Below are 17691 nucleotides of genomic sequence, written 5' to 3' on the forward strand. Positions count from 1 at the left end.
AATCCAACCACTAATAATTGCTGAGAGTTCCACTTCTAAGAGGACAGTAATGACTGACCCCCAATTTCCAAGTCCAGAAGCAGTGGAGAGGTGGTGCAGAGGCGGAGCTGTGTTTAGGTTTTTCAAAAAGAATAAATGCCACTGAGTGCCAGCAGGCTCTACTTCAATTCTGCGTTTTTTGCAGTGCAGAGACAGGAAATGACTGTTGTCATAAAGTCTATCAGGACATCGCCAAGCTGTGAACTACCGCGGGATTGATGATTCTCGCGTGATCACGAGTCTCACGTGATCGACAACCACTCGGCTCGGCGCCGCAACGCTTCCCCGCTCCCGGTGGAAATTGCTCCACGATGCCTGGTGGAACTTTGGGGAGAAGTTTCACTTTTACAGTTGTGATACTGTTGACCACTTCATTTTGGAAACAGTGATGACGTATGAATGGTGTGTCCACATTTTGTCACCCACAAAAGAATGCACATTTTGTCTGCAAATACTCAAATATACTGCAAATGACACTCAGCTTTACTGTACTTGTTGCCCATGGTGATTCCGACAATTGACCACGCTATTATTTAGTGCTGAAAACCTTTGATCTCCAAATGAAAGTTCCCCTACTAGTCACAAAAGTCTCACAAAGGAGAAGTTTACCATTACATGGGCACTTAAGTTGTTAGTGTAAAAACAGAAATAAGATACAAGTCACTCGTGGATTGTAAAGAGGTCTATTACATCACCTGATTGAATGTTATTGTAGTCAGATCACGGGTTCGGAACAATAACTTCACAAAGCTAAAGAAATACTGATATACAGAGAGTCAATGATCAGTTTCAAGCTATCCGCATGGCAAGTTTTCCCCCGTGAAATATCCAGTCCTTCGACCAGCAGAAGAAGACGCCAGATAACAAAGATGACCACAAACAAGAGCAAGCGGAGATAGTTTGCTACTTCATGTGATCCGCTCGCTTTTCCTGAATTTTTATTTGTAAAACATCTATTTAACTTCATGACATTTTGCAAGAAATGAGTTTCAGACATTGCAATGTTCGTACATTATTGTCGGACTTGACATCACAGTTGGTGTTTTGTCAGAGCCAACAAACTATTCCACCTGTGGGATAGTGAATATTTATTTATTTTATTTTTCTGAAACAGTTTTTAACTGATTTGTCGCTTTGTGTTGAAAATGATCTTCAAAAATTGTATTGATTTTATTGACTGTAGTGGAGCAGTATAATTCCAAAGCCCACAGATGGCGACACCTTTTTTTGAAACTATTGCCTGTAAACCTCACTCTCATTTTCGACAGAAGCATCTGCAGGAATCACACCAGTCCAGTCAGGTGATGTCATGAGAATTACACTTGTTCCCAGTTACTGAGGAGGAAAAGATCCTCCCTAAATCATTTCAAGTTTCTCTGTACGTCAGGTGTCTGTCTCGTGTGCAATTTTGGGACATACGCACACAAAACAAATTTAATTGGAAGTCATCGACAATGGCGATAGACGTGAGCAGCACAGATTTTATCCTTGGTGACTTGGTGACACTCAGAGTGATCAGAAGTCACAGTTTCACAAATGCCTGCCTGCTGTTCAGAGATGTTTCACAGCACATTTAACTACCGCTAACTCTCCATGAGTGATGCTGCTTAATGGCTTCTGCCATTTAGCAACCGACAGAGCCAACTAAAGTCTATTTCCTTTTTGATCGTGAGAACCAGACAGAACCTGAGTTTGTTTTCAGCTCTAAACAAAAACATTGACTGTGATACTTAGAGCGTACGATCCCAAAGTATATCATCTTGTTCCAGGTTCGGGAATAGAAGGTAACCTGCTATTGTGTGCGGCTTTAATACAACTCCAGTGTCTGCCTCAAAGCCAGGCTCATTTTGGCAAACAACTCCCAAAACTAGTTACCGCACAGAAATGGATGAGTTTGCAACTTAATGGAAAAAAATGCAAATTAGCTGAACTCTATATTTGGCTATCTCAACTGATTTATTGTCCAAAAAGGTAGGTTTTCACAAGCACACATCCAAACATATAAAAGCACTTGTGCGTCTTCTTTGTAAACTTGAATTCAAATGGAATTCATACCGTGGGCTTTTCCAAGTCAGGACCCATCCAGTCCAACTGCTGTAGTGACTTACCACAGCATTTTCACTGCCATGGTTTGAAATATATTGCAAATTTACAAAAGCAAAAAATATACTGGTAATTTACATCGATGGCTGCCTGTCTTTCTGTAACACAAAGCACTACCAACAGCAGGCGGTACATGCGCTTCAATTGAAAGCCTAATGCAAGAATGAAGAATGGCTTTGTCAGTCTTGGACACAATAATCCACTTGCAAATGTGAATATATTATGCCACGGGACTGAAAATGTGTTTGACTAACTGACAAGTCATAAACAAACCCACCCAGCTACAGTATCTAACAAGCTTTCAACCCTACCCTCGCACATCCCTCACTACTTCCTTCTCCCTCACCTCTCTGTCTCCTTACTTACCTCCTGACTGACCGACCAAAGGACCTACCTTCCTAACATCCTATGTACCACCCTTGGTCCCTCACCCCTTTCGTCCCTATTTTTCAACCTCCTATTTTCAATTCCGACTCTCAAACTTAAATTTCCACCTGATCTCACTTTCTGTCCTCCAACCAACCAACCAACCAATGGATCGACATCCTCACCTGACAAGCATCTCAACTCCATCAACTACGAACATGTCTACTAAACCACTGTCCAAGAGACAACAACTCCAGGAAACCCAGCCTTACTATAAAAACGACCTTCAACTGGACGTTACGCCTGCCCTTCCTACAGAGTTCTCTGTAAGCCCTGACAGCCGATCATCCAATTGCTGCATCTGCTTTCCCACAGACAGACCAAATTCCCCAAGCTACCTAACAATATAACCTTACCACACACTGTCTAACAGACTCATACACCCACTTAAAAAAACAACTAATAAACCTCCTCCCTCCTATCTATCTTGTCATTTTCAGAATCTTAACAGGTTCTTCTAGTTAAAGAAAGAAAAGAAAAGAAAAGAAAAGAAAGAAGTCACCTTGTGAAACTATTTCTCTCCCTATGAAAAAACAAAACAAAAACAGTATAGATATTTTTCCGTTTCCATCGCTCATGTAAATACTGCTCAGTGATGTGCCACACGATCAGTTGTAAGACTTGTAAAGGAATCCAGCCGTACGTCTGATGATTGTTAAGCTCTGTTCAGTGATTGTAGCAAACATCCCCAGGCAGCAATCTCAGCAGCGCATGTTTTCAAGTGGCTGCACGATTTCTCCCTGGGAGAGAATGTATTCGGCTTCCTCTGAGCACTCGTTCTAACGGAAGGCCTACCTGCTGAGAGGAGGCTCTTCTTGTGTTACTGATGAGTTGAACGCAACATCAACAGTGCTTCAAAGTACCAAACAGTTGTTGAGCAGACATTTTGTTGCCACAGACGACACTTAACCGACGTGAAAGAACAAGGACATTCTTCATTGTCAGTGAAAACAGAACATATTGTCTTACTTATTCTGTCGCCCATCTATGGAATAGAAAAGCTCCTGCAGCTCCTCAGTGGTCAGGATGCCATCTGCAAAGTAGGCATTGAACTCGTCGAATGAAAGCTTCCCATCATCTGAAACAAAAAAAGCACTTTTAGGTCACAGGGAAAAGAAGACAAAGAGAACTTCAGCTTTTCATTTAGCTTCAAAGGAACAGCATCCCGTAACACTGACAAATGGCCCACTCCCATTACTTCCCCTTAAATCTTCCACTTGGTTTTAAGTGCCCTTTGGGACAAATATTTCCCTATGAAAATGGGATAGCACTATATACTAACTTCAAGAGGACTTCTGATTCCGATTCCTGTCGACTGATCAGGGTTTCAATCGAGTCAAAAATCTCCCGTGTCAAAGGAGCGGATGGCGTCAGGACATGCAGAGATGTTGACGGTGAGCTGTTAGATGTTACTTGAATATATAATGCCTTATGTGGCCATGCGCTTTACTGGCACCGCCAACAAAAACGCACCGTGAAGAAAGTGCATGATTATAATGAGTGCTCTCTCTCTCTCTACATATAAATACTGTATATATTCAATTGAACGGCTAATACGCAAACCTGACACGCACACTTCTGCATCACTCAAGCTGACTCTCGTACTAACACTGTGGTTTCAACATACAGTACTCCACCACCCAACCACTATCTTCTTCACTATCCACTATTTTTCTTTAAAATGGCAAACATTAGTCATTTAATCACCATTCTGCATTCAAAACCATCAAGAAGAGACTGAAAAATGAAATAATAGCCCTAATGATTCACTGCAAAAGTTGCCAGGAAACCACAAGTGCCGTGGGCCCATGTGACAGCTCCGTAAGAGCTAGCCTGGCTGTCAGGCAGCTTTGGTGGATGGCGCGACGTTTCGCTCCATTGCCACCCAGCTGAGGACGAGATGACTGTGCCAGCTCTGGTGCGTCACCCTCCGCCAAACCAATGACAGCTGGCAGAAGCAAAAACAAAACACAAAATATCAGCGCCGTGCCAAGAAGAGTCCCCCAACATTGATCAGATGCATCAGCCACAATAATTCTGTCTGAGGGGAGTTCCACAATGGAGTATTTTTGTGCCAAGATATTTAAAAACAGCTTCCATACACAACTTTTCTGGAGGTTAGTTGAGCGCTGTCTGCAGGGATTCAAGGGGATGTCAGGGTATCAAGTCATCCAGATATATATTTCATTTCGGTTGACAAATGCGCTGCACATCGGGGACTCTGGTTTCAGAATAAGTGGAGACGTTTCACCAACTGTAATTTGATGGAGGATAACGCTCCAGATTGACAAGCTGTGGTTCTCTTCTCCTCCTGTTCCCAACAGTTAACTGTGAGCACAGCTTGTTGTGACAGTCGCTGCAGAGACGAATCAATGAAGAAAGATAAATAGCTTTCTGGTGGTCTGTGATGGAGCGCTCCCTCCCCACATCAATCTGTCTGTTGGCACCAATCGCTGGTTCGCTTCCGGGGAGACTGCAGGAACTTATGAAGACATTATGAAGATGCTGTTTACTCCATCATCACTGTGGTGATGAAACTGGTTTCAGATAGGGCAAGGAAACAAAAAGAAGAAACTATTGTCGGTTGCTCGGATCACCGAATTATTATGCCATCTTCCTCAAAGTGAGAATTCATTTCCTCAAAATAAACAATTGTTTTTTTTTACCTCCTCCAGAATCCTCATTTCTGCTTCACGGATTGAGAGGCAGAGTTGCATTATTCGTAAGTCACAACAGCTCACCAAGGTAGCGCTTGAAATAATGCTGGGAAGACTCAAGATCAAAAAGGACAAGAAAGTGGAAGAAGTGGAATTTCTAGTCAATGTTTGGGTCTGTAATAATGTTATGGTAGACCTGAAATCACATTTGACCAATTGATATGTGACTATTTGGCAAAAATAACATAACATTCATAAACAAGTCTTAATGTTATTTAATTTATTTTTTTGTGATTTATTTATGTGTCACTCTGTTGGTAGGTTGAGACCCACAGAATTGTTTCTGTGGTAAACAACTTTTTTCTGTTGAATTCCAAGTTGCTCATATTTTGGTCGACAAAATATTTGTCTATTCCACTTATATTCCCAGAGTGATTTCATCCTCTGGCTCCCTAAAATAATGTTAAATAATGTGCCTGTCATCTACTGACAATGATGCCCAGCTTCAGTCCTCTGACCTGACAGGGATGGCAACTCAAGGGCGAGTGAAACTTCATCTGCCCAGCCCAGCCCCCTGCATGTCCTTCACTTTGTCCTGAGTTTGTGCTGGTGTCAGCTGCCAACCTATGCCACTGGATGCCAAGTTTGCTCTGTTCGAGAGTGCTCGAGAGGATAACTTCATCCAATATACAACTGATCCCAAATACTTTTTCACAACCTTTGCATAGAGCCGAGCTTTGCTTATCATGGGTATTATTTCTTAAATAAATAATAAAATAATAATAAAATAATAAAATAATAAAATAATAATAATAATAACAATAATAATAATAATTGGCTTCATATTATGCAACTACATCAGGGGAGATCAAATGATCAGAAGTTCATTTTAGATTGTACTTTGTTCAAGAACAAGCGGAAGCGAATGAGTAGTTATATATATAAAAAATAATTCTTTCAATGATCAATGCACATTTTAACAATATTTCTTGTCCCTCAAAATAAATGAATAATATATATCGGAATAAAATACCTTGCATTTCTTATCATTATTTACATTTTTTAGAAGCAGTTTTGCTGGCAAGATATTCATACTTCAAAACATATTTCCAGTATTTATGATTTATGTTTCCCCAATTCCTATTTTATAGTATTAAAGTAACAAAATTTGAGTTAACTCTCTTGGCACCTCACAACAGTTGCCGTACATAATTTATAATTTATACATAAATATATTATTTTCACACGTCCTGCGATGAGAGGCTTCATCCTGAACAGACACTTTTCACCTAGTCTCTGTCGCTAGCTCTCAGTGTGAGGATTGAATCCCGAAAGAAAACACCACAACAGTAAATATCATAACTACCCCCCTTGCTTCATTTTGAAATGTGCACGCGACATAAAGCTTTATTATGTGGGTCAAGCGGTCTGTCAGCTGCTTCAGCCTCTCACTGGATCCTGGCTCTCCTCACTGGCTGAATGGCGCAGTTCGTTTCCTGATGTTGAGTGATGTTTATAGAGACAGTGTTGAGTAACTCTTCGTCTGTGATAACATGTTCACCACTCCCCCTAAACAAATAAACATGGGCTGAACCTCAAACAGATTTTGCGTTTTAAGTTTGCAAATACACTCTTACAAATATTATTTAACTACGTATTGCTGTTTTAAGAAATTGAATTGCCAAGAATCGAGGTCTTTGGTGAACATGATGTTGCTATTCCTGTGTTCCCCTTGAGAATTATTCATGGTGTGTCTGTTGTTGTGTTCAGGTTCAGCTTCATCTTCTCATCTGCAGAACACTCATCAAATGTACACCTTAACAACATATATATGTGGCGTAATATTAAAAAAAGATCTGTTTCTGGTATTCAGTTAGTGGGCAGCGCGGCACATTTCAACCTTAACATTAGCTGCAAACTCTTTTGCCCTATTTACAAGAATAGACGTGGAGGGAAGCTTCATTAACAAAAATGGAGCCCAAATTCTTTAGTAATACACGAGTGATCTACATGAAAAGCAAAGCTCAATTCTGAGGAAATGCATTAAAAGCCTGGGAGATTTTGAGCCGACACTGACATGAAGGTGTTCTTTTTTTTGTAATTGAAAAGTGAAAAGAGTTTCAGGGTGAGTCCCAGAAGCATCTGAGTTACATCCCATGATTAAGACCCTTCAGATGTTGGAGAGAGAGAGAGAGAGACTCAATCGTGTGGAAATATAAACGGAGTCTATAGGCTTTAACAGAGGCGGTCCACGTGATAGGAGACTCTTTCCAATGGCTATCTGTTGCCATGGTCACCTAGAAGATTATTTAAAAATTGGTTGACAGCAAATAAGAATACACATATCTTGGCTGAAAGATAATAACACGGTATTTTATTTGAGACTCAGAAGCTTTGAGACTCAAAGAAGAGGATGCTGTGGCCGAGGACAATGAGGTCACCAGTGGTGCTTTTGCTCGGCAGTGAGGACATCAACAAGAGCTTCAGTTTGGCACCAGATGAGCACCTTCCCTGTGTTTGTCACGTTATATGAAATGCTGTGTGTGTAAAGCTGCTGCGGCAGCACTTTTGTTTCTTGCTTGTCCCCTCTGTCCCCGCCCTCTCCCGTTCTCTTTCCTGCTCTGCTGCAGTCATGACAGTCCACTCTGCTGTGCTCATTACAATATAAAGTGTGCAGTTTAAGTAATTGGCTGCAAAACCATTCTGCACTGCACTTGTCACACGGAAAGTAAAAAAGGTCAACGCAGGCAAGAGGCGGAAAGTCTTTCTATGTAAACACTACTCCGTTTGTTAGTCTTAAAAACAAAGTGGATATTATTCTCTTTATCCTATTTTAAAGACGAAGCAGGAGACAGTTTTGTTAAAGAGCACTGTTTACTCTTTATGAATACACAAAGTATTTTATGGGCAAAAACAAAGTGCAAAGAACACCTTCGGTCAGAAGAATTTTGGGTGGGGGGTAAATCGTTTTCGAGAGACCTGCAAATGAAAACAGAGTGAAAAAACGGAGGGTGAGAGAGAAGCGAACCCATCTACACGAATCCAGCAAGAACTTCTTGGTATTCATTTGAATTCTGAAAATAAATAAACATTTGCCTCAAACATTAAACGTATGTTTTGAATGGCTCTGTCAGCATGTTTCCAGAGATATAATCATTGTAGAGGGAAACCCTGCTGACCAACAGCTTCATCATGAAGACTATCCGTCTTACTAACATGGTCCTTGAGCTGCGTTCGAAGCTACTTTTCTGGAGGAGTCAGACCTGCAGACTGTGTCTGGCTCCTGACAAGGGCGGCTCCTTCTGCCCTGTGCATCATGTGTCAATGACCAGTTGTGTGTGTATTTTCAAATGGACTTGCACTGTTTTTAATGTTCTGAAACCTTGTTCCATGCCTTAATTTACTCTGCAATTATGCATTGCATTGTTGAATTTCTTCATTTTTTTCAATTTTAAAACGTTAATTTTACTTCATGTTAATTCGATTTGGAGACACTCAAGGTTTTCTTAAATGAGTGTTGGTCTTGGTAAGTCATTAGTGGATGAGTCACAATATTAGTTGTCAATACTTCCTCCTTGTTGAAACGTTTTTCGAAGATTTGCTGTGACTTGAGAGAACCCCAATGCTCCCTTGTTCACGCCTGGGTCGACCTCCTCTGTGCTGTGCCTTGTGTGCTTTATATAAAGCTGATTCTAGAGAAAACCAGACTCTTTTTCTTGAAGAACTGTTGAAGGCTGGTGCTCACAAGGCTGCCCAACACTTTTATACACTTCAATAGATAGATTTACTTTCACTCACGTCCACTTTGGCTTGGTGTTCACAAAGGTGGGGAACACGTGTGCGAAACAAGCTACTTGTCAATTCTTCAAAGGTCTATTGAACTCCTGTGTAGCGTTACAAAACTTCTATCAGTAACTGAAGGAGTGACCTTGTCCTAGAGTTTAATTTGTTTTTGTGGCTGCTGTTGCATGATTTCATTTGGATTCACAAATGTTCATACGATTTCTGCATTTATTTGTATTACTTCAGGTCACGTGACCGGCTAAGGATGAGAACAAGCCAGACAATTTTGACTGTATTAAACACAACATATAACAAAGTGGGGGGTGACGTCACTCTAATTCGATTGGTGAAGTCGTGAAGTGGTGTTACACAGTGCGTCTTGCCCAAAATGTGGCTTCGACAGAGCATGTAAACAACTCTGTGGTGTGAAAAATGGTGACCACTCCATGGACCAACAAAGAGATGCGCACAGTTTTTAACTACACTCACAATGATTTCGTTCTGGACTAGGCAACACGGAACACAAACACCTGACCAAAACTCATTGAAAGGACATCGGTCAAACGATTTGACCTTGAAACTGCGTTGTTAAACTTTGTTATCAAAATAACGTACCACTATAGTAGATGCGAAAAGGGCTCTTGCTAGCCAGTCAGCAAAACAACTCGAACAACTTTCACTGAAATTTTCCAGAAGCATCGCTAAAAAAGACAAGGAACAGATGACTGAATTTCAGTGCTGTTGTTGTCTGTAGAGCCCACACAGCCGTCGCGTTGAAAATCAGATGGGCTGCTTGGGGGAGGTCTGCAATCTCTGGGTACCTTGGTCGTCTGCATGAAAATCCCTCTTACAATATTGAAAATATAATTCAGCACTATCAAATCATGCTTGAAAAGCATGAGACCATGACGACGGCGACCTCCTGTACAAGGACTGCTCCACGAATTTAGCAACATGAACGGTGACGTGACTTCAAACAAAAGCAGCAGCACTTCCATGTGTCATGTGAACAGCATCAAGTCATCTGTGTTGTGCCGCCCTCTCGACCATGCAACACAACAACCGAGCATCATTTTCATTGAACTCACACCAACCATGAAGAAGCCCTACGCTCTGACGTTTCTTAACTAACAAGTGACTGAAAACCTTAGCTGTTGTTACTCACCGTTTTTGTCTGCTCGACGGAATATCTGGAGGAGATAAAACAGAGAGGTTAGTTTAGGAACAGTGCACCTGTAAAGTATCCTCAACAACGGCGGCTGTGATGAGTCAACCTCACATCAGCGGAGACAGTGTGCTCGTGCGCTCTGAGTTGATTTCTCATCTGAGGGCCGTTAGCAGCAAATGTGAGTGGGTGAAGTGATGAGCACTCATTTAATATCAAAGCATAACAAGTTGATTTAATAACCAGTGAGGGCAGATCAGGAACGTTTATTCACAGTCTTTAATAAACAATCCATTACAACACTTGAAAGGTGGCGAAGTTGTGACACGCTCTCCTCGGCAAAACAAGGTTTGTTTCTAAACCTTCTGTCTGAAGACACCATGACTAGAGGCCATTGTAGCTTCTGTCTAAAAATGTTACCTCACAGTGGGGAATGCTGTTCACCTTTTTATCAAATAACATGGACAAAAAAAGCTTAAAACACGGTCTATTTTTGCAACAAGAAAACTGCAAGAAGTCTTGATGGAATGCCTATTAAAAGGGTAAAAAATAGAAACTTCATTGTTTTTTTTTTCATATATTGTAGATGGAATCAATAGATGATTATCAGGTGTGACCTGATCTTCTGCGAGTTTAGATCACGAGAGGTCCTGGCACATCCTCACAAGATGCCCTTAACCACCTTGGACAGTGGCTTGACTGTGGGTCTCTTTGGGATGGCCAAGCTTCTCAACCTGGAGAGTCAACGCACCCAGTGGAGAAAGCCTTTGGTCACTATCATTCTCACTCACTGTGGCCCACTGGGGTCAGTATGACTAGAGCTGTTGATGTGAACGCGACCACAACACACAACAAAGACAAAGAAGAGACTGACGTTTCTGCAAAGAGGCTCCCTTGTTTCGCTTTCCCAAAAAACACTCCTTGTGTTTTCTGTTCCGATTTGACATTGATTCCACTGGCCACGTCATTTCTGGAATCTTAAAGCGAGTCAAAAAATCCTCAGAAATTCTACACCTTTTTTTTTCTGTGGGCTGATCACAGATTTCCAAGTCTTGACAAAGCATTCTTCCTTCCCAGGTTTAAAATCTCGACTATCTTTAAGTGAATTTTACATTCTATATTCAGAAATCAGCCTTCAGAATTGCATGTTGACGCATTCAGACCATTTATGCTCCCTTTACATACGATGTTACCATCACTGGTCACATGCTTTGATGTGTTCTTTGGTGTTGTTGTACACCAATACATCCACAAGGTGGCGCATGCCAACGTGAAAAGTTGGCACTACAAAACAAACATAGCAACTGTAGAGCAGTATTGATAAAGTATCACTTTCACTAAAGATGAAACGGAGGCAGCGTTGTGGGAGTGGGGGTCGGAGAGGCAGTTAAATATATCGCGACTGAAGAACGGAGAATTTCTGCCATTCTCATTTGAGCTTTGTGTCTCATTAGAGCTACTTATCGGGGTAGTCACGGCAACACTGACCACATGGTTTCCGGTGGGACTGCTCAGTTTAGTCTGTATCCGTAAGCTTTGAGGAAACATGGCAGAAAAACGGATGAAATGGACGCAGAGCATGGACAGAAGGCTCCATCCGGCTCTGGATCTGTATGTAACGTTGAGCATAAATGAGCCTCCAGGCTTTCACTTGAGGGATATGTTGTCATGATTCTTTTTTATTTTTAGTTTTGTGACTTCCTTTTTGTCTTCTGTTACCTGGTTAATGGCACATGGATGGAGTCAATCTTCTAATCAGCATCTTAAGAAGATGGATTCCAGCAACATGTGCCAGATCGACTCGTCTTGTTCCATTGTTTATTTACTCATTGACTATCCCTGGTGCCTGAGTTAGTGTTTTGTTCCTTCCTCTGTTTCCTCTGTTGTGTTGCATGTTTTTTTCTGTGATTTTTGTTGTTGCTGTTCATTGTGTTTTCTCTTTCCAAATGTACGTTTGTTTGATCTCCCAGTTTCGTGGTGCTTTCTGTTTGGACTCTTATTCTCACCTCAGGACGTTTGATGACGCTCTAGTTTTGGACATTTTGACTTTGCTTTGTTTACTCCCAGTTCGGTGACGCCTTCTCTTCTGGTTTTATTGCTGTGTAATATTAAAGGTTCCTCATCATCCTCATCACTGCACTTGGGTCCCGCTCCTCTCCTCGCTGTTCACAACACTTGTTCTGCTTTCCATTGCATATACTGATGCTGGGGGAAGTCATGGAATTGCACTTCATATTTTACAATATTTCACTTGGTAAAAAATCGACTCAAACAACTGTGCATTTCAGTTATGGTGGTACCATCAGTTATGGGATGAGACACATAAATGGTTATAGTGACAACAACATCGATGTAGTGTTGAGATTGTGTTGAAACCCACCCCAATTTCTCACTTTGTTACATGGGGAGGAAATGAATGTCCCCATTAAAACACCCATGAGCCAAAATGCAAGGTGCCTGGCTGAGTTTGGACTCCACACAAGATGCAAAAGTCACTTGAAGCTAGGAAGAAAGGTAGTTTTACCATTTTTTTTTTTAAATAACAGTGAAACCATGTTTCACATGGAGACACTTCTCAATGGCTTATGGAGCATTTCACAGACCGCTGTGCTTTGCTGATGTTCAGAGTGGTCTCTACTGCTGGATGGATGCATCCAGTAGTTGTATCAACTGTTGTATCAACAGTTAATACTGTTGAAACAGCAGGATAAATGTGTAAATGTGGGTATTGTTTCCAATCAGTTCATTTCATGCATTGCCTTGGGAGTGAGAATAGCTGCCCTTGCTCCATCACTAACCTTACTTCAAGGTTAAGGTCAAGGTCAAGAGTATTCATACAGCACATTTCCACTGCAACTGAAGACCAAAATGCGATAGAATGATGTTAAAATGTGCATTCAGAAACAAGATTAAAATTGAGATTAAAATAAAAGTTGCGTGAATTTAAAGTGCTCTAGTGTCTTGAAGAAGGAGAATGCTGGATTGAATGGTCAAGAATTGGTGATCTGCGAAACTGGGGTGTGTGAGATTATCTTAGAGGGTGACAAAATCCAGCCAAGAATTGCATACACGAGCCAGACAAAAACCTGAAGTCTCACACTCTGGATTCCATGGTGTTGGATGTGGATTTGTGGATCCTCATACAAGTCAGTTTGAAAGGTGTCTGGTGCGAATCTGACTGCATCAGCACAAAGTAAAGCCGAGAGTCAAAAAAAAAACTTGCTTGACCTTTCTGCATCCAAAGATTATATCCGTTACATTTCATAAAAGACACATTCATTAAAATGCCAGAGAAATTCAATTCTGCCGACCCTCGTATTTGTTGCAGGCTCCTGTCCTCACTTTTGGCAGCTGATGACGCATCAGTTACAGCAAGGCGTGAAAAGGTCAGGGCTGATTCCCAGAGTGTTCTGATGCCATGGTGGCTGGTGAGAAGACAGCAGGTCCTCTGACGCTCACACTGCAGATTTTTTTTTTTTTTTGATGAAGTCAGGAGGAGTTTGCGTAGCGGATTGCCAGACCATTTCTGAACAACATCGTGAACAACAGGATATAAAAATAAAAAAAGATGACAGCGTGAGCAGGATATTTCACAGCCTATCTGTTTTAAGATGAGAAATACAGAAGCACCTGTTCTTGCTTTTAAATATTTAGATGTCTGAATTATCACCATCAGAAGACAGCGTTCTCAGGTTAATAGATTCTTCTTTGCAGCCACGGTCAGGAAATCAATAGGGAAGTTTATTAAAGGTGAATCCAGATAATTTATAGCACTGACTTCACTTGAAAACAACTTAATAAAGGCCTCTTAGGCTTTTCATTGAACCTAATGAGCCAGCATTCTTTCTCATTTTCACTCGGTGTTCAGTCAATAGCCAGAGCTCACAGCCAGGGAAGGGACGTAGACAGGGTCGGCCTTCATCTCTCCGCTTTGGTACAACTGATGCTGCAAGAAGACTGATGTGCCGTTCCTATCTGCCTTTACTTGATGACACAAGCATAAGTCACATAAGTTTGCTTCAGGTCTTTCATACACATGAAGCTTGTGTTTTTAGTCAATAGACCCATAACTTCAGTCAGCATCTGTAACTGAAGTCATTCCCCACAAAAGTCGCAACAATAGTTGAGGATTATTGTAACATGCAACATCTATCTTCGCTCTGGAAGATAGTTATCTATTATAAATAACTGTTTTGATTTCATCACAATGTCTGTAGCATGGTTTTATTCTAGTTTGGGGAATTTCCAGACACATCTTCGAACAGTCTTTGCCTCAGCATCATAACAATGATTCATTATCTTTTGACATTTTGCAGGGCATTTGGTTCTGCATTTAATTTATAGCCATGTTTTAAACCACAAACTGATCTGTTATCGTCTACGAGTGTCAATAATGTCATGACATTAGCTCTGTTAGCTCAGCAGTGCAGACAGTCTTTTACGTCACGGGACAGACGAGGAACACTACAGCATTCTGTCCGTCCCTGTGTCCGTAGCCTCCACCTCCACTCAGCCAACCGTTGCAAAGAAGGTCCAAATGTCATCTTACTGTATTTTCTACTCAAGCGAACAATGAACTCAGACTCACAAGACTGCTATTTGCAGTCATTGCTGCGCTCACTTTTTGGTTCCACAAATGGCCCACTAGGGATATGGATTTCTCGCCCTCCGGATATTGAAACAGAGCTGAATCAACATCCGTCCTTCTGTTAGGGAAGCAACAGCATGCTTTATATTCTGAGGATTAAACTGGCAGCAAATAATACGTATAGATTATTGTTAAAGAGAATGCCTCACCCTCTCTTCAGTCGTCATGAAAAAAATCCAAGAGAACACAGAACCAGCTGGTAGAAAGGCGGTTTTCAACCTTTATTTTAATCAGCTAAACAACATGAGGAATGGTCTGGGTGGGATCAATGTAGAAGTTCAGAGTCAGGATAGAAATATATTTTTACCGTTGCATTCGTTTAACTGAATATCCGCTGTTAGAGCCTGTAAACCATTGAATCCCTGAAATTCTCACCAGAAACAGAAAGGATTTTTCAGCCAAGGCAATTTGCTGAGCAATGAAGCCGACGGCTTCTATCTGCTCCTTGGACGGTTTGTTACAAACATGATGCAGCTGGAACAAGGAAGTGCTCCTTTACATCTGATTCTATGGATCTCTGTTTATAGAAAGAGTATTAGCTCTTATGGGAAACTATGAGGCTGTGTCCCACTTAACATTAGCACTTGGTTTTGAGTGCCCTCCACTATGATGTCACTAAAATGTCCGTGTTGTCTTATCCAACATTGTTTTTCAACAAAGTACTTTGGTATCCAGGAAATCCATCCACACTTCATATTCCCACTTGGTTTCAAGTCAGTTACGGAGCCCCCTTGGTTTGAAGGGACCATTTCAAGTGGTGAACGGAAAGTGCCCTCTGTCTTAGAAGTATTGTGACACAAATAAGATCAAAAATGAGTGTTAGGGTGAGAAATGGGACACATCCTAAGATGGATTCCGAACCATATGTTTTCCACAACAAGAATGAGGACAAAAATTTTAAGTGAGGCAAGGAGAGAACATTTACACGGAAGCACAAGACTCCTGAAATCATCGTCCCAGTTGGGAGTTAGTGTGACGAGTTAGGGTAAATGCCAAAATACGAAATTCTTCCTCAGGTGACACAAGTAAGTCAAGTAACTTTTTTCATGAAAATGTGTTTATGCTGCTTTTAATGATTCGGTGATTCAATTTTGGATTGCGTACATTTGCAACCATTTTTGTAGCCTCCAGTATGTTGTGGCAGCTGCTTTGAAAACCAAAATATAGCTGGGACATAGCTTAGATGCATAGCTGCTCTACAGGTGAGACTCGATTACTGAAGGAAAAAAAACACAATTGGGCCCCTTTAAATCTGTCTCCAGCCTAAACCATACTATGCGCCGTGAGACTGATCATTGTCTGACTGGGTTTTCCTACAGATGGTGCGGGTACGATCTCTTGTCAGAAAAGACCATGGCCAAGATCAGTCACAAATGGTGTCAGGAGTGGGACAGCCTAACACAGCGCTCGGTAACCAATGTGTTTGATACGTATGAAGGACCCACAGGACTGATGTGTACATGGAGCCTTCTTTAGAGAAACGTGCAGGTTGTTCCCATGAAAGAAGGCCAGGTTGACACAGATGCTCTTTACTCTTTAGACAAGCCAGTGCCACAAGTACAGTACTGCAGGTGGCTTCTATTGCGGAAATGCTTCTCAGCATAGAACGTTAACCTTCCGAAGTTGCAAGTAAAGCTCACAATGGAGAACAAGGTAGATCCAGGAACAACCATCTAGTGTTAAATAAAAGTCGAGCTTATTGAAGCAGATGACTTACAAGTCAAACTGCTTACAAAAAAAGGTTGCAATGAATCATGACCAAATAAATAGTTGAGCCAGGTGTTGTTAGGTCACAGGTGGGGGACACCCTGGACAGACACCCAGCTCATCGGAAAGAAACAATTGTATGCCAAGCCTGCAAAGTCACCTCGCTTCCTCCAGCTAAATGAATATAATTTAATGAATCACAACACTTGTCTGGAGTAATTTGACCACGAACTAAACCAAGCTGTAAGCAGGTAAGGGGTGAAGGGACACCCTGGAAAGCCAGGCATCTATTCACATTAGAATTAGAACACATTAGAACGGCTGTTTTCAAAGCCAAAGATGTGTATTTCACCTAAAATCATATCAGATCATCTTGAGTAGAAACCGAGTCACTCGCACCAGAGGATGAGAAGAAGAACTCACATCATGAAAGATGGTCAGTCCTTGTCCGGAGCTCCGCAGCTGCTGGTTTTGTTTTTCAGCTTGAAGATGTTTGTGTTTGGCGGACTGCAAACACATGGTGATCATCTCCGTGCACGCCAACATCTCTGGATGTCCTAGAGGTCAGGATCACTGGACGGAACGGACGAGCAGGGTCGGAGGAGCAGGAGGTTGCAGGTGACACAGAGACGTGGTGCAACTTTATCAAGCGCTGCAGCGCTGCAGGCTCCTCCTGCCCAAGCCGCGCCGATTGGCTCCTTCACGGCAGCAGGGAAGGTATTTTTATCTTACATGTGGACCGACAAGCGAGGTGACTCTGAGTACAGCAACTATGCCGCTGTTCAACGTATACTTGCATTACATTTGTAACTGTATGGCTATAAATGACGGGGGTGTCCAGTGAAAACACGCAAAAATACAGATCCACGATCAAATGTGAAAAATATATGTACCGGCGATCAAACAAAAATAAAATAAAATAAAATAAAAATTCAATAACGGACTGTTTTGATCCGATTTTTTTTAAAACGAGGTACTTGCCCAGGCCACGAATGTTTAGCAAACACCGCCACCTACTGACCATCACGAAAGGTTGCGGGAGAAGTCGCAGCAGTAGTAACAGCAGTAGTCGTGGATGTTGAAGTAGCGTTTGCAGTAGGCGTATGAGAAGACGGAGTAGCAGTTGCTTAGTTTATTATTAATCTTATAATAATTATAATAAT

At 41.6% G+C, this 17691-nt stretch overlaps 1 protein-coding gene across 2 annotated transcripts in view; it reads right to left on the reverse strand.

The window, feature by feature from the left end:
- necab3 (N-terminal EF-hand calcium binding protein 3) overlaps positions 1 to 17254 on the reverse strand; it is a 37548-nt gene extending 20294 nt beyond the window's left edge. The window contains exons 1-3 of one of the 2 annotated variants that reach the window (XM_053868513.1): positions 16952 to 17254; positions 10174 to 10198; positions 3538 to 3646 (exon numbers count right to left, since the gene is read on the reverse strand). In XM_053868513.1, coding sequence (XP_053724488.1) covers positions 3538 to 3646; positions 10174 to 10198; positions 16952 to 17074 — 257 coding nt within the window. In that variant the 5' untranslated portion in view covers positions 17075 to 17254. The remainder of the gene's footprint in view (positions 1 to 3537; positions 3647 to 10173; positions 10199 to 16951) is intronic. The other variant, XM_053868512.1, reaches the window with a different exon arrangement.
- Between the last annotated feature and the right edge of the window lie 437 nt (positions 17255 to 17691).

Source organism: Synchiropus splendidus, chromosome 6 (assembly GCF_027744825.2).
Source record: "Synchiropus splendidus isolate RoL2022-P1 chromosome 6, RoL_Sspl_1.0, whole genome shotgun sequence".
Lineage (NCBI taxonomy): Eukaryota > Metazoa > Chordata > Actinopteri > Syngnathiformes > Callionymidae > Synchiropus > Synchiropus splendidus.